This window comes from Myzus persicae, unplaced genomic scaffold (genome assembly GCF_001856785.1).
Source record: "Myzus persicae strain clone G006 unplaced genomic scaffold, MPER_G0061.0, whole genome shotgun sequence".
Lineage (NCBI taxonomy): Eukaryota > Metazoa > Arthropoda > Insecta > Hemiptera > Aphididae > Myzus > Myzus persicae.
Genome location: NW_019102538.1, coordinates 49,103 through 75,112, shown reverse-complemented (window position 1 = coordinate 75,112; position 26,010 = coordinate 49,103). Strand labels below are relative to the sequence as shown.

The window sequence follows — 26,010 nt, the reverse complement described above, 5'->3', positions numbered from 1 at the left end:
TTTGGTCTCTCTTCAACACTAAGCACTGGATCCGCCAATGCTATGAGGCATGAATATAATAAGAAATAAGTATACATCTTAACATTTGTGATAGTTTAATTGGAGGGAGGAAAACTCTATCATATCTTTAGTCCTATCCTGCACTAGAATACGTTCCAACTAATAATGATATTTTTTATGTACCAACGCAATTAATGGCATAAAACATATTTTATTGGTTTTTTTAAAAATGGCATAGTAGCTCATGTGACCTCAACCAACAATATTATTCAGCCAAAATATAGCTCTGATACTATTCAAATTTCAATCTTTTTGACCATACAAAGACATTTATAAATGTATATGAAGAGAAATCTAAACGAAATCCGAATTGTCAAATGTATACCTAAAAATAAATAGATCAAAAAATTAACATATTTTGAAAATGTTATCATGTACAGAAAATGCTAATTTAAACATTTGATGAAAAAATGAAGTATCTACGACTTCATTTTTGAGTTACACCAAAAAAACAATATCAATTCTGTCTAAAACTGAGTATGCGTAAAAAATAATTTACTTTTGAGTTTATATTTAGTAATGTAGTATATTATATACTATATAGATAGGTTTCTTGTATTTAATTATCAAAAAACAATGTTGTAATCATACAATAATTATGATGTACTAACACTGACAACACTGTCAACAATCCTTGTTTTTAACCTCAACGCGCATGCGTCAGATACCTGAACCTGTTTTGTTTGTCGGCGTTTCAATTTTTCAGCAGGTGAATCAGTTCACTTGTTTTCGTACGTGGTGGCTAGGTTCTCCGAGCTGGTTGTTACATGTTAGTGCGTTCAATGCTGGTGTCTTCCGCTGCTGTATAAAACAGTATTTAATTAAAATTATTATATACTTGCGTGATTTTTAAGTAGTTAAATCGAACATTTTTAATATTTTTCGTTGCTGTGATGTATAAAAAGCCTTTTTATTGAATATTAATATATTGCAGAACAACATCAATAGGTATCTATGTCAGAAGTATTCTAGACTTTAATTTTGGTGAGTACTTACCTATCCTATTTAATTCAATAAATTATGTTTATTATTTTGTTAGTCATTTTAAATTTTTTAATTAGGATAGGTGTAATGTAATACATAGTTCCATTGCATCAGTTCAACTTACAACTATAGTTGTTTTGCATATTATCTTCCTAGTTACATTTTGTTTATATAGATATTAAATTATTTCAATTGGTAGTAGCTTTGTATTTAAAACCTATCTAGTTTGAACTATTGTCATTATTAAAACTGTTTTCTACAGTGCTTGGTAAGTTCCTCTAAAAAAAGGAATTAGTTCGCGTCCACATTCATCTTGTTAACAAGGAACTAAATCAATTCCAGTTCTCGTTACTAAATAAAGTAAAGTTTTTGTTCCTCAAAAATTTTAAAATTGTAGTAATATAATATGTAGTATTAAATTGTTTAATTATATAGTAGTTTTGTTTTCAAAATGTTAAATTTGTTTATTTCGTACAAGTTAATACCGATATGACCTATAACCACCATGACTGACTTGACATTTTATAAACATTGTCAATATTATCATTGATTGTCGTACATAGTTTTAATTAAATAGCTTATAACAATATTGACATCATTATTGCTAAATTTCTAAAAAAAATATAAAAATTTTTTCCATAAAATTATTTAAATTCCTTAGGTACCTATATTTAACCATATATTAAAAAAAAGAAAGAGCAAATAAACCTTTCATATCTCTCTCAAAAATGAACAAATTTCAAATATTATGTTCCATTGCACAAAAAAAGGAATTACCTTTGTTCCCATTGAGTTCCTGAAATTTGAACAAAATGGAACGAGTTTCTTTCAAGCATTGGTTTATAAAATTAAAAATCCCAGGAATTTGACATGATTTAAAATTTAAGCTAGCTTAAATATTTTTATGATCAAAGATCAGAATATAAGTAATTTATATATTTCTTTGTAAGCTGCATATTATTCAAAAACTGATGGTGCAGAAATTTGTTTAATATTTATAAATTCATAATAGGTACATACCTACTTACAACTCAAATCCAAAGATGTGTGTTGTGCATTTTTGTATATATTTTCCAAATGTATGTGATGATGTTTATTTAAAGACTCTATCATATTATTATGCGATACATATTTTATTAATAGATGAAAAAAAACCAAATTTCAATTACCTATAAAAGAAATCTCATTTGCTTTTTAGCGTGGGAAGTTGTATGTTGATTATAAGTAATGATATCTTCTTCTTCTTCTTCTTAACTGCTTAGCGGTCCATGTAGGTCCATCGATGCCACCATTAATGATATAATTAATATAATACCTTTATTTTTAAGTCATAGCTAAAATTATTATTATGAAGAGGTGTTCAAAATAATTCAATATATTTGTTATTATGTTAGTACAAAATTGGCTTATAAAATTTTTAGTAAATGCAATATAACATTTGATTTCCTGTCATCGGCAGATAACATTCTTAACATTACTTTCAAATATTACACATTTTATAAATCATTCTCTTATCTAATTCATCATTATTTTTCCTTAAAGTCATGTAAATAATTATATTTATTATTTATGATTATAATTTAAAAATCTCATTAGTATTTACTAATTATGAGAGTCAAGTTTGGTCGAGTTTTTAGCTTGTACTATACCTAGTTGGACTCTGAGTAGGACAAGTGTTTCTCGGGTTTTATTTTTATATTATAATGTGATTTTTTTCAAAACTTGGTTTGTGTTTATTCAATTAAAAACGGGTTCAAATTTTTTTTTACTGTTGGTAATTAAACACAAAATATCCACTTAACACAATAAATTCTTCAAATTTTCCAAATTGGTGAGAAAATTATGTGAACAGCATACTTGTTTGTAAAAAAAATGTTTATTGTTATTTATTTCTGAGTAGAACAATCCTATTGAAAAAAGTTTTTCTGTTTTCGAATATATTTATACATTGATTTTTCATATTCATACAATACCTACTACACTGATGTGATCCTTGTGAGTTGACTGTGGTGAGTATCCAACACCCACTACCCAGACTATGTATCCTGTTTATATACCATTTTTATTTTAATGCCCACAAGTATTTTTTTATACATTTTTAAATATTAATTAAGTACCCATAATATTTTTTAGGGAAATGTTTGAAATTATACCTACTCAAAAATCAAAACTCCAAACATAATAATAATTTTCAAATATGTTGTGGTTAACACTATGTGCATTACAGAAATATTACCTATTACAATTTGTTTCTACAATAATTTATGACTTTCGTATAGAAATAGAAATATATTTTATATAGACATAAAATGGACATTAATGTATAGTAGGTAGGAATCCTTAGATCGTTGTGTGTTTATTATAATATTACAATATTTAATTCGTTAATTTTGAGTGGTATACGTAAATAGAGAAGACGCTATAATTAGGGTACTAATCAAATGTAATTAATAATCATTATTATAGATTTTATTATTTTTGGGAATAATAAACATTATCTTGTGTAGATAATTTAAGTTTGATTTTTATACATTTATAGTTAATACAATATTATTAGATCCTGTTACTTTGATAGTTTATACTGTTAACGATTTGTATTGCATATTATTGAATTATTCGTGTAGCTTTAAACATACGCCTTTAATAGCGTTGTTATAGTTACAAAACCGATTTTATGTTCATGTTAATTATGTACCTCGAGGTATTAAGTATTCCTATGCTATATAATCAGTGATTTTTTTTTTAAATTACAAAGTGATTCATGCTATCAAAAAATGTGTTTTTCCATCCTTATATGTTGTGTGGGAACGGCTATTGTGTTATATTATTAAAATATTGGGTCCATTGTTGTGTGCCTAGCAGCCACAATACGCATTAAAACATCGGACAGCTGTGTTTAATCATGATTCACATACCTGTCTCTTATATCTCCCATCATATCTTCGCTTGTTCATCCTGTATACGTCTTACGTGTTCAGAAAATTTGAAAGGAAAAAAATTGACACATTTTATAGTTTAGTGCTTATATTTCATAATTCATTTCTATGTTTTTACTAAAGGAAAATAAATTTCTTTAATTGGTTTATACTGTATAATGGTATTTTTATATTTAATTATATTTTACATAATGTTGTGTGGTACCTACAAAAATTAAAAATGATAATGCGTGACTATAATATGCATGTAAAACAAACAAACAGTACCTATGTATTACTTGGTACATTATATTTTATTTTATTATACTATTGGGTTTTTATATTATTCTAGCATTATATACAATTATAACTTTTAAAAATATTCCTTTTATTATTTAAACATTTTAAACGTTGTTTTATGTAGTTAAAATTGAAATACTACGGACGCAAACGTAGGTAACACCGTCCGTTTTATGTGGGCGAACAGATTTATGTGCGTGTAGCTCAGACATAATGCATAGTGAACCCACTATTTTATTGTTCTTTGTATCATCACGAACTACATTGGTATTAAACGGAAAGAGTAATACGAAAATAAATCTGTATTGAGATAATATTTGTGTAGTTAAAAGGACATGTTAGATGACAGGTAAGCGGCACAGAAGGCCGAAACATTCCAGTAGCGCTCATTGTTGATCCGAAATTATTTTCACGTAACAAAGAATAAAAAAAAATGTACCTACAAATCGTTATTGTGTTTCATGCATTTTAAGCCCCATGAATTCCGACATTTCAACAATATTTTGCTTTTGACCCACTAAACTGTGTAATGTATTTGAAAAATATAAAATGGCACACAATAGTGTTATACTCAACGAGCCTATAGTTGTTTTGTACCCTTATGTGTAAATTACATGGTGATTGTGTCTGGTTTGTCAGATGTTATACTTGTTTCTCACAAGGTAGGTACAGCCGTGCAGGCCCTTAGGTTATACGCCTACTGCCTTTAATAACACCGTATAATCACATTTCGGTGCAAAATGTTACACTTATTATGTTATCGGCTAATCACTTTATTCCCGCCCTTGTCCGTACAGCAACATTATACATACTGTTCAACCGAATTTTTCTCCGTAACGAATAACGATATGTTCTTTGTTTGAGTTCCAAAGAAATGAAACCTATTCAATTCGAGATTATCAAAGGGTTTGTTGTTAGAAGAAAAATAACCAGCATAAACGATAAGTTATTATGTTTTTTTTTCAACACCGCTACGCCGTGTTTGTTAGATCCTATTAACGACTGACTTGTTCGGGTCCATAGAATTGTTATTTATAAAACTGTAATGTAACTAGATGTGCACAATATTTAATTCTATCTTTGTTGAAAAGTGCTCGTCATGTATTTCGAAATCTCTGTAAACATGTGGATAAATGAAAACTCAACATAATTAAAAAAAATTCTTGGGCCCGACCCGTTCTTGTTTCGATTAAAATATATTTGTAAACCAAAAACTCGTTTGGTGTTTCATCAATGGGTGAAAAAAATCATTCTTAAATCAAAAAACACCAAGTAGTGAAACAGTGCTGAGTGATATCAATCGTAACGAGTTTGGTACTTGGTTATCTAAGACGGGATGTACATGATATCCTTATATTAGTCACTTACGTCAGTAGGTAGGTACTTAGTACTTTACCGAAACGTTAAGAAACACCTTAATGTGTGTGTAATAATCTATAATACATCAAAAATAAATCACCTTCTGCCTGTAATTGTAACCCATCAGATTTGATTGATCGTTGTTTCTTGCTTATAGGATCAGATTTCCACTGCTCCTTTTTACCGTATTCAAAGTGTATAATTTGCCGGTTGGGCTTATATACAAAAAAACATTATATTCGTCTATAAGTATACTGTACGATAATATAACCGGTTCGGGAATATTTTATAGAGGCATCGAATTTGTATAACAAGCATCAGAAAATTCGCATGGATATACACGAAGAAAAGAAAAACATTTTCGTTAGCTATATTATCAAAAGAGGGACTGGTTTCCTTTTAAGTATACCGATTGTATGTTTTTTTTAAACAATTAAAGCGGAATTTTTTTGTGCTCTACTCGTTCCTATTTTTTCATTACAGCAACTGCTTATTGTGTATTATTACTTAGATCCTCGGATACCATAGTAATTAGTATTTGTTGGACTTTTCAATGATTACCAACTAATTTATTTGCTGGTATTTTTTAAATTTATTAAATGTATTGAAATGATAACACATCGCTAAACAATTAATAATTATCTTAAGCCATTTTGCACTTAATTTAATTTAACAATCCCTGTAGAACATAAGTATAACTGTATGCATTTTTTATATTATTTATTTTTAATTAAACCTTACCTAATTATTTACTACTACAGCATGCGATGAATTTTTATATTTTCTACAAAATACAGATACGTCTTAAGAGGACGTCATACCAAAGGTGAAATGTATACAAAGGTCAAGAAATATAGCGTTGTGCACCGTATCCGCCGCGAATGAGATTTCGAAAATATTAATTTCTATTAGGTACTATTACAGTTAAACAATCGTTATTCGTTAATAAATGTAAAATGCACTCGGAAGAATTCGTATTTGCATTTATTCACTTTTATTAATAGGTACCTATTATTGATATTCTATCCATAGAAAATACTTCTTCAAACAATGCAGGTTTTGAAGGAATAATATATATAATAAACAAACCTACTAGCAGCATCTACAACAGTAGTAGTAGCAGCAGCAGGTTCGGGTTGGGGAAGATTCAGCATTCCAGGTCGGTTGTTGTATCTTGTGGATGGTTTTGTTCCACACCAGTTCAGGTGCGTTCATCCAAAGACAAAACATATACGCTGCATTCTCTTATTGGATCTTCACAACTAATACATTAGGTACTCATATATAGGTTGTTTTTATTTTAATTCATTCATTCGGTTGAATATTCTTGTCAAAAAAATTGTTTCAGAAATACTTTTATACGAAATTTGGTTTACAACGTTCTATTCGATTTAACATTCTGCAGTATATTGCTGAATGTACCTATCTGGTTTCCTTGTAATAACGCACCTTAAAACTGCATTGAATTGTACATAATAATATGAGCGTCAGTGTTTAGCGTACTCTGTGCATGCATATAGATATATTTATGTGTCCAACCAAAAACAACCGTAAAATGATTCTTAGTTTTTAAGTTAAAAATATGCTCGACTATTATTTATGATTAACTAGTATTTATATTGTATTATTGTGAAGTTTGATTTAAAATAGACGTAGGTGAATACAGAGGATTAGTTATCCAAAATGCAATTTATTTTTTAATGGTTTATTTTTTTATACGTAGGTATGTGTAATATATATACACTCACATTTATACATCTATAATATAGGTATGTATAATCATTCCATCCAGACGGCACAATATGCAGACCAACACGTCTTTTTTACGTCCGCTTCATCTTGCATGTCCTTGTTTCCACTCTGTGCACATTTTACTAACCAAACCAGACACATAAATATCGTCTTAGAATATTATTATTCTAACGTATTTCTGTACATGTTTTTATCAGTTACAAACACCGTGTTTATATTTGATGTTTACAAAGTTATCGATACTCGAACATTGCTTATATCGTATGTATAAATTATACACTTATGTATATTATACAAACACATATACAAATATGAACATGTTGACATTGCATTATATTATTATTATTATTATTATTATTCCTGGATCTGTAATCTGTATACGATATTACAATACACTATTTAGTCAAAACCTCTACACCGGCATTTTTACAATTACAATGTCAATACTCAATAATCTTGCATAATAAAGTATATTAATAATTAACTCACCAAAGTGTGAGTGATTGTCGTTGTGAATGTTGAATAAATTAAAATCCAACCTAACCTATATATTTTAATAATTTAATATTGTGTGAATTATAGTAAATAGTAACGAAGATGTTATGTTTATTATAGGTAGTTTGAATATGACGTCTTTAATATTCAATTTTATAATACAAGTAATTAAACGTTAAAAGTATTTAAATAATATTACAAACCGAAATGAATTATAAAAAAATGTGTTGTTTTAGTTTCTTATTAAAACAAAAGATACTATAGCCGGTGTTGGTGAGTTGCGGCCTAATCCCTAAATAGCGTACGAGTTGTGGCCCAGGTTTATGATAGGTACGTACGAATCGTGGCCATACAATAATGTATATATTACATATATATATTATATACTTTATGTCCATGTGTAGTATATAAACATCACAATATTACGTATTTTCTAGTATAAATTGTCGTACTTATATTAATATTTGTCTTAAAAAAAAATAAGTAATAAAAAATAAAAGTATTGGTATAATACAATAATCATAATAATGTCGAAAAATTAGAAGTATTCATATATAAATAAAAAAATGTTGTGTTATATAAATACAAATTTGACTATTGTTTTGACAAAAACTTAAAAATTATTTCTTTTAAATTAACGTTTATCTTAACGAGTTAACGAAAACATATGAGTAACTTTTAACTCAACTTAACTTTATTATTTTAAAATAATTAAACTTATCGAGTTAAAAAAAATCGTTAGCTTGACCAGCCTTGGTAATAGGTATAAACATATATTATAGGTAAGGTACATAGATAATGATAATTACTCGGGCCGCTCTATACCTAAAATATTATCGGGCCGGAATTCACCGGTCTCCAACACCGGAAACGGCAAGTCGGGCCGCAACTCACCCACAGCCACTATAGCATACCAATCTTTTAATACCTATAAGTTTTGACTATACCTTTTGTCTGGTCTCTATAGATTTATTAATCTATGAACCTAAATTGGTGTAAAATTGGAGTTTTTTCAATTTATAAATGTATTGTTCCTAAAATATTTTTTATTTATAATAATGTAACATTCTAAAAAAGTTCGTTATAGGTCGTATAACGTTCTCTATATTTCCCTTTTGTTAAAATTTTACAAATTAAAATGTTTTTGGATAGCTATTGATGTAGCGGGTCCTATGAAACTGGCCAAAAATAGTGTATTTGTAGAGACTTGAGTTAAATCTCTCTGTTCATTCTAGGAATTTATATTCATGTCACTTTACAGTTTCCAATAAATAAAATAATTTTACTTGGTATGTGTAAACTTGAAAAATAGTTGTAAACATTCTAAAATACCAACATTTCATTTACTAAATTAATAAATGTCGATGTTTATACTAAATTATAAAACGACGTGCAATTAAAATACTTTGATAAGCCATAACTCATAAGGTACCTAGTACCCGTAATATTTATTAAATTTATTAGTTACCATCTATTATTACTAACTTGTTAGTTTGTAACCCGCAGTATATAATTTATATTTTAATTATTAAGGTTGCTTAGGCTATATGAGCTAGTATACGATTAAAATATAAAAAAAAAGTAATTACTTTGGAAGAATTAAAATGTAGTGATTCAAGTTCAGAAACACCCAATTTATCCTCAATGAAAGTATTTTAATTAAATGTGATTTTCTTATAGCATTATATAGAAAATAAACTGTTACTTGTTTTTATTTCACAATAGCTGTATACGTTGCCAATGACAAATTAAATAATGCCAGTAAATTTACCCTGTCTCCATTAAATGTAAACTGCATGAATTTTTCACAGTAATTTTGGTGGGTTTGGCCAAATATAAAATATAGGTCTAAAATGATATAAAATTATAATACCTATTAAATTTTGTTGCTACGATTGCAAACGCTTTTTCGAACGAAAATGTCGAATCTAGGAAAAAAAGACCAAGGAAAAAAAGAACACGGAAAAAAAGAACAAGTAAAAAAGAACAAAGGAAAAAAAGAACAACTTTTAGAAATTTTAAACAGTGTCCCACTAATCAATATTTTTTAAAACAAAAATTTTAATATAATGCACAGACACTTATGCTATATTTTTGGTATTATTTATAATAAAAAAATACGAAACATAAATGCAATAAAGCTTAGTATAATAATATAGAGTAAGATACATTTTTATTACTGGAAATGCCCTAAGTAATCCTAGTGCCCTTATAGTTGACTATTATAGGTGACCTTTTCATACTTTAGAGCTATAATTTGAGTGAACATATTTTAGTCTATTGACAGTCATTGAAGTGTTCAAGTGTTTTCATTAAATTTTTATACTTCAATTTTTTAAATACATTTGAAATGGAAATTGTTATGAAAGCAGTATCAAAAATGAAATTAATGGCTATGACATCCTGTACAAATCCAGTCGAGATTTATGCTCGAGGTGTCTCCGAGTTCGATGAAAGTTCTAAATCAAAAATTTATGTTTCGTATTTTTTTATAATAAATAATAATAATAATAATAATAAATAATACCAAAAATATAGCAAAAGTGTCTATGCATTATATTAAAATTTTTTTTTTAAAGAATATTGATTAGTGGGACACTGTTTAAATTTTTTTAAAATTGTTCTTTTTTCCGTGTTCTTTTTTTCCTTTGTTCTTTTTTTCCGTGTTCTTTTTTACTTGTTCTTTTTTTCCGTGTTCTTTTTTTCCTTGGTCTTTTTTACCGATTACCAAAATGTCAATTTAAATTGTTCATATAGTTGAAAACACTAAAGTGTCTAAAACCCTGGAAAATAATTAATGACGATTAGAATCATATTACTTCCACTAAAGAATAAACCTTTTTTTAGGTTAAAGTGTTTTTAATAGTGTGTAAAATTATGTGATTTATATGCATAGTTATGGAATTATCCAAGTATCCTACACTGTGGCGTACCCAGGGAGGGTCTAAGGGAGCTTCAGTCTTCTCTATTGGCCGTGTTATGGTATGCATATTATTTAACAAAAGACAAGCAGAGGTCATGATACTTCTGAAAACAGTTTTAATGAAACCTTTTGCGTATTATAAATTATTTGTAGAGGTTATTATGGTTACGGAATATAGTAATAACGACTTAGTAAAAGGTAACTGATATCAAATTATAATTAAGTTTGTTTAGCCCACCCCCCTCCCCACATTGAAAAATACTGGGTCGCCACTGATCCTACATGTATAATAATATGACTATAAAAAATAATATAATTTGTTTTTGAAATATTTGAATTAATACAAAATATAAGAAAATCGCTACAAGACAAATTGAGTGAACATCCAATGCAAAAATTTCAACTTCAAACGCTCATAAAATTTTAATTTGACTTACCGGAAGAAATTTTTTTTTGATAAAGGTAGACAAACTAATGAAAGATCTTGTATTACATTTTTAAGTTCAGATATAAAAAGAAAAATTTTTATGATTTTCTTACTAAATATAATATGCTAATTTTCGTGATTTTTACGAAATTTGTCGAAATACTAAGTTTAAATACTCATATAAAATTATTATGCATTTAGGTACTCTCAATTTTTTTTTAATTTCCATTAACAACACTTTACGAGGGACCTTATATTACACTTACAAGTTTTTGACAGCAAACATTTTTTTTATTGACTTTAGTTTAACAAAAACAAATAATCGAAAATTGCATATGCCTATAAATAGTTCAACAAAGTCAAAATATTTTGAAAATTGTATGGTATATAGAAAAAGCTAACACAGATATTCAGTGAAAATTTTATGTAATATCTACAGTCATTTTTATTAGTTACACTAAAAACAAAATCGATTTTTTCGGAAAATGGTTTTGCGTAAAAAATTCCGTGTTACCTTAATTTTTTGTTTGTTTTTCCGGTTGGTTTTGAAAACTATTGCGAATTTTAAATGTTGACCTCCCGAACGCACCAACTAGATTCATTTTCCTACCAGAAAAGTTGTTGTTAAGGATATCGAAGCACTTTTACTGCCCAAAACTGATGAACACAAATAAAATAAATAAAATCACACATCATTGTAAAATCAATACATCGCTCTGCTCAGAATCTAAAAAATTCTAAAATAAATATGAATAGTAATTTGTTTACTATTCAGTGTTGTATATTGACCATGCCACCTCCCCCATTTAAAGTTTTGGCTACACCAACAATACTGCCTACATAATAATATTCATTGTTATTGGGAAAAATAATATGGATAGACAGGCTTCTGGGTGGTTGCTAGAAGCATAATAAAATTCAATACATAGTACCCCTATATAATTGTTCTTTTATTTTGCAATGATAAATCCATTGTTTGAAATTTGAGACCTATAGGAAGCCCTTATTTCCTATAGGTTTATAATGTTTAGGCCATAGGGGTTTGTTTTTTTCCATTACATACAACAACTAGTAACTACTGAAAAAAATAACTAGACTCGCATAGTTACATATTATAAAAGTAATTATCAATAGGTATTATTGTTTTCTAATGGAACAATATTGTTTAGTCTACCTAATTGAAATTTGAATAATATCGAGATCAAATTAAATCTATTTTTGTGTTTTTATTTCGTCTATTGGTGTTGATTTTCAGTTGAAAACTATTAATTCGATTTAATCTTGTATTACCTATATATATTCGATTTATTTTCAATGTTTTGAGATATCTTTCATCAAAAAGAAATTCATGAGTACCCCCGATTTTAAAGGAGAGAGAAATGGATTTTTTGTCTCATTAGTAGTATTTGTAATAGCGTGCAAAAACACGTTTTAGTGTGTTGGACTTTATAATAAATTGCTGCCCAATGTGATTTATATTTAACCCACCAAATAAAACTACCAAAGCGAAGAACACGACATTCCTGTTTCCTGACCTTGATAAATTCAGGTGCTTGTAGCTTGTAATAAGATAAAAAAAAATATTATCAAATTATATACTTGACAAAAACATTCAATTTGTATTTAAAAATTGTATAAGTCATACTGTAGTTCTATAATTCAATTAAATTTTAACTATATTTTGTGAACTTATGGCTTATGCTAATGTCTAAATTAATAACACACATAATGTGTTAAACCAATCAACATGGAAATGCAATATAAAACTACTATATTTACCATGTTTATACTTCTTCATCTTTCTCAGTTAAATAAAAATGTAATAAAACTGGTTTTAACATTATTTGAGAAGTTACAATTTTGGACACTACAAACCTGATATTTAAATTTTTTTAATAATGAGTTAATTTAATAAATAATGATTCTGCAAATAACTTAATATTGTTATTGACAATAATTGAACTAGATAAAACAAATCTCAATATATATCAATTAATGATTACTTTATTTTGTTTCAGGAACAATGATGAAGTAAACTACCCAAATCAATAATCACAATGATCTATTGGGAGATTTTAATCCCAATTTTAATAATTTTAGAATTTTCAAGAAATACTTCAGGTATGATTATAATACATTTTTATACACATACAGTAAATATTTTGTTTCAATATTTTTATTTTTTGCAAAGTTAGAAAATATATTGCTTAATATGTTATATATATATATTTATTAATCTATTCATGACTTATTGTTTCTAGCAATTGGAATCTATTTTACGAGGTCACCCGAATCATTGGTAGCACCACTTCACGATGAAGTAGTGTTTGACTGCACTCTTAATATAAATGTAGACAACATCAAATGGTTGCATAACTCAAAAGATTTTATACATCCAGCTTCAGTACACACCAACAGTAATAGTAGACTTGTTGTTAAAGTAGAAAGTATTGCAGAAACTGGTGATTATCAATGTGTAGCTACCATTGGTGCATCTTCTTTGGCATCCACAGCAGCAACATTGAGTTTGGCTACGCTGAAGGAATTCGATAATCGTTCATTATCATTAAGTGAAGATAAATTTAAAATTACTGCAGGGAATACAGTTGCTCTGAACTGTGGAAATCCTGTTCAAAGTGATCCACCTGCTTTAATTCAGTATTATAAAAATAATCAACCATTACCCAGAACTACTCCAGTATCTTCAGCTGGATCGGTACTGTTGAAAAATATTCAATCTGAACATACTGGTCACTATACTTGTTCAGCCACTAACAATATTTTATCCCAAGTAATAAATTTATCTATGTCTTTATACTTGGATGTTCGTTCAAGTCATGCTGCTGCACTATCCCCGAGGTTTATAAGTAAACCACCATCTTTATATGTTGCTCAAAAAAGTAAATATTTATTTTCACTGATAATTGTTGATTAATTATTTTTGTATAATTGATATCTATATTATATTAAATATATTATTTTATGTAAAAATATAGAACATGTTATGTTTATTTACTTTTAAACATTTTTGAAATTTTAAAAACCATTTAACTATTGTTTTTAACCATTTTAGATTCAAATGTCAGTATTGAATGTGCTCCATACGGTGAACCAGTGCCTACTGTAAAATGGCTCGGAGTTCACAAAAATATACTTATGCATGACAACAAAACCAATATTGAATCTGGTTTGTTAACTATACGTAATCTTAGTATTGAAGATTCTGGTGTATACGATTGTATTGCTGAAAATAGTCATGGAAAAGTTAGTCATTCTATAACACTTCAAGTTCAAGGTAAATATTGTTTTGACATTTTGGCAACACATATTTTAATGTATCAAATTTTTTTGCTTATATTTTAGAGATGCCGTATGTGAAGAATGGTCCCAGTGAATCTGTGGTAATAAATGAAGGCAGTTCTGAGACATTAAAATGTGAAGCTATGGGAACACCATCACCCAAAATTATTTGGTATCTTAATGGGAAACCAGTTAATGATACAAATATACTTGTTAAAGGTTAGTTATTAATGAGCAATATCCAAACAATTATAATATATTTTTATAAAATGATTAAAATATTATTTAATTTAGGAAGCATTTTAACTTTAAACAACACTCACAAGTATCATGCCGGATTTATTCAATGTTTTGCCTGTAATATCCTAGGATGCTCATATTGGGCTGCTATGATTCAAGTCAATCCAAAACAAATTACACAACTTACTTCTCAACAACATTATTATGAAGGTGATTTTAATGATTTTATTATTAAAAGGATGTTCTGTTTGTTTGGATAAATAGACATGATTGTCTTTGGAATATTAAAAATTGTAATCTGTACAGTAATATAATCATTAAATGACTAATAGCTTGAAAAAGGTATAGAAAACAACTTTCCTTATTCATGAAAAAAGTTTTTTAAATGATAATTGTTGGTTCTTGCCTATTTTAAATTCTGAGCAGAACAAGGAACGTATTGATTTTTCAAGGATACATTATTTTATATTTATTTTTGTCTATAAACACAAATCTTTTCAGAAAATTGTCTACAATTAACTTTTAGGGTGGTTAATTTTAGCAAATTTGATCTAGTTAATAGTAAATTCGAGGGAGGAGGGATTCAAAAATTAATAATTGGAAAATACTTACAAAAAACAGCAAAGACAATTTTGCACAGTACCAGTATTTACAGCTGTATGTTGGCGAATTCAATTGACAGAATAATGAAAACCAAAAAATAGATTATGGATGAATTGTTGAATTGTGAATTGAAAATAGGAATTAATACTATTTTTTCTATTAGATTCTACAACACGGTCTCCTCAGCGAGATAGGAAAGACAGAAACCATAAAGGAAAAGGTAGAAAGAAAGATAAAAAAAAAAAAGGAAATGGTATGTTTAATTATAAAATATTGTATGGTCTATGTATTCAATATATTGTTTTAAATGTTCAATACTTTATATTTTGATAGAGATGGTTCCTCCTTCGCAGCCTAATGTAACCAGGTTAACAGAAAATTCAGTGATGGTACGATGGTTTGTTCCACCAAATGATGGACTGCAAATTCGATTTTTTAAATTGCAATACAAAGAAGTAGGTGGAAGTTGGAATACAAGCAGTGATGATATACAAATGCATATTCGATGTTATCAAGTGGACAAGTTATTACCTGATCGAGATTATGTGTAAGTGTTCAACATAACATTGGGTTCTTAAGTTTACTAATATACAAACATTACCAAACTATTTATTTGTAATTAATCTAAATAAAGTACATTGTCAACAAACATTCAATGTTTCAGCAAATTGCATTCTTGTTTAAGACTTATTATTTTTACAATACATAATTATCTAAACGTAGTTTTAGCATAAGCTTATTTAATTTATAATTGTAAATAGTTAGTTTTACTTATGGTAGTATTACAGTTTTAAACATTGAGTTTAATATTGTAATTCTATTAAATTAAATTATCATCTGATGGATTATTTTTACATCACGAATCTTCATTATGTTTCAGATTTAAAATAGCTGCAGTATATTCAAACGATGATAATAAATCTGGCCCAACTTCAAAACATTTCTTTTTGAGTAAAGGACCACCTAACAGATCTCTAATACCTCCAACTTTAGTATCAGCCAAAGCCGTTGATAGTACTTCTATATTATTAGAATGGGAGGTATGTAGTAATTATGTTAAAAAATATAATATGTTTATTTTGAACATCTTTATTAAAAGCTTATTATTTTATTTTTAGTACCTTAATTCTGTATTAGCTCCAGTTCAAGGGTTCTATGTCTATTATAGAGCTACTAGTACTGCAGGTGATTACACCAAAGCCATTGTAGATGGCCAAGATACCCGTGTCTTTGTTGTTACACATTTAGCCCCAGATACTTCATACGATTTAAAATTACAAAGTTTTACTGTACATGAAGCTTCCAATTTTAGCACCATACTCACACACAAAACATTTGGTATGTACCCTTAGATTAAAAATAATAACTTAAATAAATGCATACAAATTCACAATATAAAAGTTTTTGTTATATTTTTATAATATATTATATTATTTGACATTGCAAAAATTAATTTTTTTTAGGAGAACCTAAGACAAGTACAGATACTCCAAAGTGGAGTGACAACATACCAGATAATGTTGCAAATAATAATAATGTATATTCAACAATCGGTGGTGTGAAGTCACTCTACGTTTTGCTTGGTGCAGTTGCTGCTGTAATTGGAGCTATTGTTCTACTTATATTTTTTACAGTATGCATATACAGCAAACGGTTGTCATCACACTCTAATTCTCCAGGTAAATTATTGTTTTTGTATAAAACTTTTAACTACCTATTATTGCCACAATGTATTGCTATTTTATGTTTGATTTCTAGAGCTCAACAAGAGTTCTGAAGCAGTATCAGGGCTAGAGCCACTATCGATGAATGGGTTTGCTCTGAAAAATGGTAAAATGGTTAATGGATGCACATTGTCAATGGCCTCCGAGAATACACACGGGCATACTCATCCACCCAACGGATATGTTATCCATCCGATTAACATTACTAGTAATCCACTTGCTCCTGATGCTAAAGTAAGTTTTTATTTTATGAATTTAAAATTGTTATTAAATTAGAAAATTTGTTTGTTTTTAGAATGCTATAGAGATCTCTTATTTGGCAAATCATAATAACAATTGTTCTGAAAATGAAATTAATTCATTGCCCAGACGAGCTATGCCCTTACCTACAGATACTCCAAGGACGTGGCATTCTAAAGATGCAAAAGACGAAAACTATGTTTGAATTAAATATCCAAAAACCATTGCTGAATACAATGTTGTTTTCAAATAAAGAATGGTGTTCATCTATCAGACTGAAGGCGGTTTTATAACACATAGATAAGATGGAAATCTACAAGACTGAATGCAAAGTCCTGCCAATAAATTGCTCATTGATAAGATACTTTTATACCTAATTATAACAACTCAGTTTTATTTATGTGAAGGATTATTTTGTGTATACTTTTGTTACACAGTCAACTTTTTTTTTATAAATTTATAACTGCATATTTTGTGTACAATAATTGTAAAATTATTATCAGTATTGATTTTTTAGTAATTGCTCTTATTTGTTTGTTAACTATTTTTTTTATTTTTTTTTTTACATTGTTTTTAGTTATGCAGGGTACTTATGTGATTTAGATTAAGAATTTATATTTATACGATTACAGAATTTAGTTTTTAGTGTACCCTTAAATAATTGTGATCTTTGTGTTTCATTAATTTCAACTAAAATTTTAATTTATTATCTATATTAGCTGTATTACTAAACAGTGGCGCGTTGGACTTGTTTTTGACAAAAATCAATATTTAAATCTGTTCAAAATATGATCATTACCCAGTGGCCAAGTTGTGCTCATGGGTGTGGCTTTATTTCAAAGCACTGATCTAGCTCAGTGACTTGGTAGGAGAAGTGTCTGACTGCTGCCTGACAAAAACTGGTCACCGCCGGATAATGATCTTATTTTGAACAGAGTATAGACATACATATTAATAAACTTAATTAATTAATATTTTATTTTTGGTATAAATTACATTAATTTACTTTTTTGAGTTACATAGTAAGAATTCTAAATCATTGCTATCAATTATAGTTCATTTTTCCTTAAATACTTTAACCTAACTGTTATTTTAATTTATTTATGTAATTGTAATTTTATAATCATATTACTGCCCAAGTGATTGCTTTTTAAAGAGTTGTCCTACATGTGTCACTATTATATAATGTTCTCGTACTATTAATTTTGTTCGCTCATATTGTAATTCAGTATTAACAGTAACTAGTAACTATTTTCTACTTCCTATATTTGTGTTTCTTGTATTATGTTATCTGAATTTTAAATTTTAATGTATAGTTATAAATAATTTAACAATATGTTAAGTCAAAGTGCAATTTTAGTTTATTTTTATACATATTATTTTAATGTAAATTAATTTTTATATTACATTTTTTTTTCATGTATTCTATTATTTTCTTTACAAACCTTTCTTCAGTAACCATTCTTTAATTCTAGACACATGATCTCCATGAATACATAAATGACCACATACTTCATGTACTTTAGTAGCAATTATTTTTTTATCTCCGTATATTCTTGTCAAGTATTTTTTTATGGCCTCTTCTAACATCCATATGTTACCATCTACATTGTTTATTTGTGTTATACGTCTTGTTCCTCTCATGGAAACTTTGAGATACACAGGTAGCATATGATTGCGTGTCCGATGGACAAAGTAAGGATATTTTCCAAATGTCGCTGTAAAACCATAAATAATAATAAAACATACAAACACCTTATCATATTATTTTTTTACATTAGGGTATAAACTTTAGAGAAGTATAATTTTTTATCAATATTTTGATCTACTTCATTTTTACATGATTTGGTCATATCGACACAGTTTTTAAGTTGTATAAATAAAATATGATTTATAATTTTAAAACAACTTATTTTTATACCATAATTAATTAATATTTCACTGGGGATTTATATTTAAACAAATTTAATTCTGAATAATTATTCAAATAGTTATAAGTTGGTATTTACTATTTACAAGTTTTTTTGTATTAAAACAATAAACATTGCTTTAAATTGAGAAGTTTATCAGAAGTGCCACCTGACAGAGTAAATTAGTAAATCTCTAGGCCAGGGGGGTGTCTGACATCTCTAGGGGTTATCAGGAACTTTGCAAAAAAAAAGTAAATTAAAGCAGGGATATGATACTGTATAAATTGGGTAATCGAGGCCTTGAACACCGTCGTGGCATACTTAAAATAGGAAATGATAAACAAGCTGCCCCGCTTTTGTGACAGTAAATGTTTCCTGAATACAGGTAATCAAGGGTCTAACATCATGTTGGTATTGGGCTAGTTTCTTAGGTTCAGGCTTCAGATTATAGATACACAAGAACCCGATCAGCTGATCGAGTGTCGCTTTTTTATTATAGAACAAGATTATTGTTCTATGATAATAAAGTGGACTTTGATGGTGGGTTAACTTTGAACAAAATAAAAGATAATATGATTTTGTTAAATGAAAAAGTGTTCAAGTTTTCAAGTCAGTGTGGAGATTATTATTTTTAATGCTCCAAGGAGCAGAGATAATTTGACACAGCCAAATTAATTGTAAATTTACAAAATTAGAAAAACAAAATGAAATTGCTAGCAAAATTACCCACTGCAGCTCAATGCACCAAAAATGTAAATGCAGAAATACTTATAAGAAGTTATAACTGATGGTTTAAAATATTCCAATCAGCAATATCTTGTCAAACAAAAAAATATTAAAATATTTACAAACATTTCCATACTTTTTTTAAGATGAATAATAACCACAGAGTATAATATGATATAATATGTATATTATATATATATTATAATTAACACGTTCAGTTATATTATATAGATGTTGTTTACCTGTCTGTGGCTGCCATCCTGATGGCAAATCTTTACTGTCAGGAGGTGTAGGTATGATAGTCATCGGAAGAAGTCTCTCAACAAACTTCCATTCTTCTGGCGAAGATGATACTTCATATTTGGCATAACATGATGAATCTTGAGCTATTGGACTTGAACGGTATGATGAATCACGTTTGTACATTAAATTCTATATAACATCAATGATAAAAAATTCACAAAAAGGACCAATTGTGTTTATAAAAAATATTTATATATTTTGTATGAAGATATAATTTATAAAAATAATCAACCTCCTAACTAAAATGTATCAAATTATACTTTCAATAAATTGCATTATGTTAATTAGTTTTAACTCACGATGCCAGTGGTGGCTCGTGTTATGGCGCACAGAAGCATATGAACTACCCAGAAAAAATTACATAAAAAATTAAAAACTTTATGATTAAAATTAGGCAGTTATTAATAATTGTGCACATGATCTGAACACAAAAAAATGTTCATTATAAAAGAAAAGTTTTTTGTGTTGACATGTATGTTTACACCATGAGCCAGGGTCGTATAATCGCTTAGGCTGTGTAGGCTATAGCCTAGGGCGGTAACATTTTTTTTAGAGTGGCCCAAAAACAACGTAGAAATATTAGTAAAGTATCAATACCTATGTAAATTAGGCGGTAAATTTATTTCAGCCTATGGGCAGCAAAAACATTAATCCGGCCCTGCTCTGAGCACATATTTATTCTACTCTGAGACCTGAGCAGCAGTACAAATATTAACTACATGCATTGCCGTGTCGGGAAATAAAACATGATCTTTTGGTAAGTAAATAGATAACTGATATGCTTAAGTATTTGATTTCAATGATAGTTTAATGCTTTTGTAATACTTGAAAATGGCAAAGATTTGTTTAAAAACTTTATTTATTATTTTGTAGCTATCCATGAATCGTGGTTTAGGAGAAACTATATGAGAAATTCAAAAATCTACAAGTGTCTTGCTGTTCTTTGAACCCAGCAATTTTAAACACTTTCATTAGATATCCGTATCCTGATTAGTGATTTCCAAAATATTTTAAAGTCACTTACGTTTAATCGCAAAGTAATTCCACTTCTAAGCATGGCATTTTTGAAAAGTATTCGTACAGCCATAGCGAATTTCAAGCAGAGTAGTTTAGAAAAACAAAATTACTTAAATATTAGAAAAATTTAAAATACTAATAAGTAATTGTACAGTGTGTTATATTTCTATGAGCATGAGAAATGAGTATTAACTATTAAGTATATCAGCATTCAGCATGAATTACGACTATTACGAGTATTTTAGAAGCCGCAAATTGTTTTTGGGTTTTTATCACAGAGACACAGAACAAAAATAATATATTATTAACAAGATAAAAATATTCTTTATCACAGTTCTTATCATACTCCGGGGAACTATCCTATATTTTGTTCCATACATTACGGCACAGATATATATATACAAAACACATATCTATAACCGTGCATTACAGTAACTACAACTTTTTTTACTACTAGACAAGAACTGAATTACTGAAGAACTGTATAACAACCACAAACTTAGTCTTCAGAGCAAGTCCGTGATCACAACCTTACTGCAATACGATTTACGAGCGGCGGTAAAACATCTCGCAGTGATGACGTAACTGTCTTGACGACAAACTACAATATATCTAAACATCTTACCCTATTACCCCGCACTCCCGAACATATTGAGTAATCTATCGTTTGGCCTCTTTCCATACACTCATTGCATTTGCTTGTATAGTAAGTTGTAGTATAAGGTCTATGGTTCTATATAAATCGTTTATTTTCTAGGATTGGTTGATTTTTTTTATAGCGATAGGTATTAGGTATAAACTGTTCATTACATCACTGTCTGGTTATTCCTTACTACCATATTGTTCTGTGGTAATATTCACAATTATTATTATTATTATTATGGTTTGTACTGGTTACTAAATTACTTGTATTCAGGACTGTTTTATTCTTCCATTTTGTAAACAGTCAGCTGGCGTGTCATCCGACACACTGTACCAATATGTTAATGATAAGAGACAACAAGACCTTTTGTTGTTTTCTGAAGCGAAATAGTTAATAGACATTAGACTCATCTTTTCAAATACCTTCTCAACTAAATAAAAGATACAGTTTATGAAAACTAATATTTTTAATTTTACCACAATTTTTGGTCAATCGTGTGTAGATCGTGTTGGGAATTCGCTGTAGGCCATCGTCTTTACTTAATGGCCAATATGTATTTTATGTTCTCATTGACAAAACAACACAATCATTAATTAATGATTACACTATGAATACTACACAGCTTTAAAAATAATATAAATTATCTGTTTTGTTGTCGGAGATTGTCGTGAAATGGCCGGTAAAACTCCATCCGAAGTATGTATCAGCTTATACATTGTTGTTACAAGTACATATTTTTTGTAAAATATTGTTTGATCATTTTTTTTATTTTACATAGAAAAGACTTCATAAAGAATTGATATCGCTCGTTAAAGAACCTCCTCCAGGAATGGTTGTAGATGCTGACCAAGCTGAACAAAATCTCAATATGTTAGTACAAAATTAATCTTTGCTTTTGTGTTGGCTTAAACTTTTTATTTGATAATGTGTAATTTGTAATTTAATTACAAATATTTAAATATTATGTATCCTGTGATAATATTATTAACATCTTAAGAGAATGTCACATTGGCGTGTATTATCTCCATCTTGCAAACATACAATATAGGAAATTTGCTTTTAGTTGAACCAATTTTGTGCTATTAGGCTTAAGGTGGTTTCACACCTAGGACCTAGCAAATGTTTGCAATGTTGACTCAATATAAATTGTTATCTTAAAATTAAACATGGTTGCGTCTTGCAAATATTCCCTCGTGTTAAGTATAATGGCTATGGAATCCAACTAGATTGAATCGACCTATTACCAAACTTAAAGATAAGAACATTATGTACTGATTATCAATTAGTTCTTTGATTTTTTACGTTATTTAAATTCTCCAGCAAGTTATTGCAATTTAAAATTTTTCATAACTCAGTTACAAATAGAAATATTATATAAAATCAATGCAAATTCACTAGTATATTTAAAATGTATTGGTTTTAATTATAATGTGTTTTTGTTTTATTGTTTGTTATTAATTTTATCATACATTTATTGTATAGGTATTAGATATATATATTTTGTTAGGATCTTGTAGCTTTTATGTAAATTTAATACTAAAAAATATGTATTACTTGTTCTGTAACATAAATTTGGATGTTATACTATCCAAAGTATTTAATCTAGTTAACAATCTAATATTTTAGACTTGAGTAAGTCTTGCAGGTCAGCACCAGATAGTTAGGATTAATTAAAACGAATGAGAGTAATTTCACCAAATAAAAGTTTCAGTAGAAGAATTAAACAAATAATTGAATTAATTTAAAAATGTCAACTTGGATTTTCTAATAATCTAACTACCTGTGATTTAAGTATAACATTTTTTTAAACAGGTACAACTGAAGGATTTTTTTTGTTTCAAAATTATCTGGTTTTAGTGATAGTTATAACTTCATTAGTTCATAGCATATCATAGATATTTTATTTTCTATATGATGTTTAATTAATTAATCTTACGTTTTAGTTGGACTATAAATATGCAAGGTGCTGAAGGTACTATATATGATGGAGAACAGTTCCAGTTGCAGTTCAAATTTGGTACCAGTTATCCTTTTGAGTCGCCTGAAGTAAAAAATTTTTATTTTATTTTATTTTAACAATTTATTTAATAACAATAATTTTTTTTTAAGGTTACATTTGTGGGCCAAAACATTCCAGTTCATCCACATGTGTATAGTAATGGACATATTTGTTTATCTATTCTTACTGATGACTGGTCACCAGCATTATCTGTTCAATCTGTCTGTCTTTCAATTATATCTATGCTGAGTAGCTGCAAAGAAAAGGTGATTTTCACAAAAATGACATAAATAATAATATAATATTCTGCAAGGTTTTACTAGTTTAAAATAGTGAAGGAATATAAATAAGTGAATCCTCACTTAAACACATCATTTTATAGAATAATATTTTTTCACTTTCACATTACTAGATTTGTATGTATATATTTTGTTTAGTGTATCGGGTGTATGCACTAAAAAGGAGTAAAAAATGTGCATACATTTTTCAACTTAAAATTAAAATTAACATTAAATGTAATAGAAAATAATGTTTTCCCTATTAGTTGTTTGTTTAAGAAAAAAAAAGCCAATCGTAAATATTTGCAATTAATTCGTTAATAATACCAAGTACTTACTTTTGATTGTAAGTACTTGACAGTTGCTATATTTTATCATTTCTTATTTATTTAAAATAGCCTTTCGATTTAGGAACAATTATTAAGACACGGGACCATTTGAAGGGGGCCTAGTCGGTGATCGCTGACCTGGCCAGACCGCTACTGAATAGGACCCATTGATTCATATTTCTAATTTAACTATTTTTATTAGTACAGCCATAAATTTGTTTTTAAAAAATTGAATAGATAAGTAATTATAAATTTACATTTGTATAAGTATTTCAAGTACAATTAATACAATATGAATTCTGATATTTGTTGTAAACTTGTATTGGACTTAATTATTTAAATTCTAATGTGATTGCATTATTGCATGTATCATCATATATTATAAAATTATATGCTAAACCACAAATAATTTGTATTATAATTTACAGAAAAGACCTCCAGACAATAGTTTTTACATAAAAACATGCAACAAAAATCCAAAAAAAACAAAATGGTGGTACCATGGTAAGCAAATAAAATCCCATACTTTTATGAACCGTTTATTATTATTGTAGTTAATGAAAAAATATTAAGATTTTGTATTTATGGTTAATTTGTTTTCTTTATATTTTTAGATGACAAAGTTTGAAGTATTGAACATCCATTATTTAATCTTTTCACTACAATATATTCTTATTTAGTGAAAATTGTGATCTTATTTTTATTGCAATTAAATGTACTCACTTTAACAAAATCATTAATTAGACCCAGATCCTGTTGAATGTACATTTATTTATTATAAATAAATATGATTACTTTTCAATTATTATACACACTAATAAATATGTAATGTACTATTATTTTCTTAAGTTGAGTAGTGTATTTTAATAAATAATCTGAACCCATATTGCTAATAAAATATTCCATGAACAAGGTAAAAATATATTTGTAAAAATCATGTATTTATAAACATAACATAGGTACATTAATATATTAAATTGTAAATCATAGATAAATGGAGTATAAAGTTATTATCCTTATTTATTGGGAATATTTTAATTAAAATAACACAAATGACACATTTTGAATAATTTAACTAATTGATATTGATTCCTGATTTAATATATTTAAATATCTATATTGTCAATGGTATTTGTATTTAATATTTGTTAACGGATCTTTTTGCACTCAATTCAAATATTTATTACTTATAAAATTGAATTTGGTTTATTATGTTTACATCCTTTTTTTAAATATTTTAATTTGTTCATCTCCTTTCTGTGAAAGTTACAACTTCAGCCATTAGCTACTAATGGCATAAACTATTTTTATGTTCTGGCAAGCTATAATTATTTTAATTTTTCTTTTTCTGTAACAAACTATTGTTAATAAACTTGAATGGGCAGTAGTTTCCCCACCACTGCTTTGAATGGCTAAAACTTATTTATTGCTTATAAAGTTTAGAGGGGCAAACAAATGGAAAATTTTCACCCGGCGATTGTAA

The 26,010-nt window shown here is 27.8% G+C and overlaps 4 protein-coding genes across 5 annotated transcripts; 3 read left to right on the top strand and 1 right to left on the bottom strand.

The window, feature by feature from the left end:
- Positions 1-986: 986 nt before the first annotated feature.
- Positions 987-7,958, top strand: LOC111032469 (the record flags this gene model as incomplete). The annotated part of the gene is made up of 2 exons (XM_022312818.1): positions 987-1,044; positions 6,651-7,958. Coding segments are annotated over 2 exons (300 nt in total), but the record flags the coding sequence as incomplete, so codon positions are not given.
- A 5,057-nt stretch (positions 7,959-13,015) lies between these two features.
- On the top strand, positions 13,016-17,611 carry LOC111032468 (interference hedgehog-like). Its single transcript, XM_022312817.1, has 13 exons — positions 13,016-13,034; positions 13,234-13,336; positions 13,477-14,115; positions 14,289-14,510; positions 14,579-14,734; positions 14,810-14,965; positions 15,522-15,611; positions 15,692-15,905; positions 16,239-16,398; positions 16,477-16,696; positions 16,822-17,037; positions 17,117-17,316; positions 17,378-17,611. The coding sequence occupies exons 2-13, from the start codon at positions 13,273-13,275 to the stop codon at positions 17,525-17,527; spliced, it is 2,487 nt and encodes an 828-aa protein (XP_022168509.1). The 5' UTR covers positions 13,016-13,034; positions 13,234-13,272; the 3' UTR covers positions 17,528-17,611.
- Positions 17,612-17,875: 264 nt separating this feature from the next.
- On the bottom strand, positions 17,876-22,083 carry LOC111032466 (probable 39S ribosomal protein L49, mitochondrial). Of its 2 annotated transcripts, none has more exons than XM_022312815.1 (3): positions 21,904-22,083; positions 20,201-20,390; positions 17,876-19,040 (listed from the first exon to the last, which is right to left on the bottom strand). In XM_022312815.1, the coding sequence occupies exons 1-3, from the start codon at positions 21,958-21,960 to the stop codon at positions 18,760-18,762; spliced, it is 528 nt and encodes a 175-aa protein (XP_022168507.1). In that variant the 5' UTR covers positions 21,961-22,083; the 3' UTR covers positions 17,876-18,759. The 2 variants fall into 2 exon arrangements, with proteins under 2 accessions (XP_022168507.1, XP_022168506.1); XM_022312814.1 differs by lacking the exon at positions 21,904-22,083 and adding an exon at positions 21,286-21,883.
- Positions 22,084-22,290: 207 nt separating this feature from the next.
- LOC111032467 (probable ubiquitin-conjugating enzyme E2 W-A) lies at positions 22,291-25,451 on the top strand. Its single transcript, XM_022312816.1, has 6 exons — positions 22,291-22,617; positions 22,700-22,791; positions 23,865-23,967; positions 24,031-24,186; positions 24,956-25,031; positions 25,142-25,451. Exons 1-6 carry the CDS (start codon positions 22,594-22,596, stop codon positions 25,153-25,155), a joined length of 465 nt encoding a protein of 154 aa, XP_022168508.1. The 5' UTR covers positions 22,291-22,593; the 3' UTR covers positions 25,156-25,451.
- Positions 25,452-26,010: the final 559 nt, after the last annotated feature.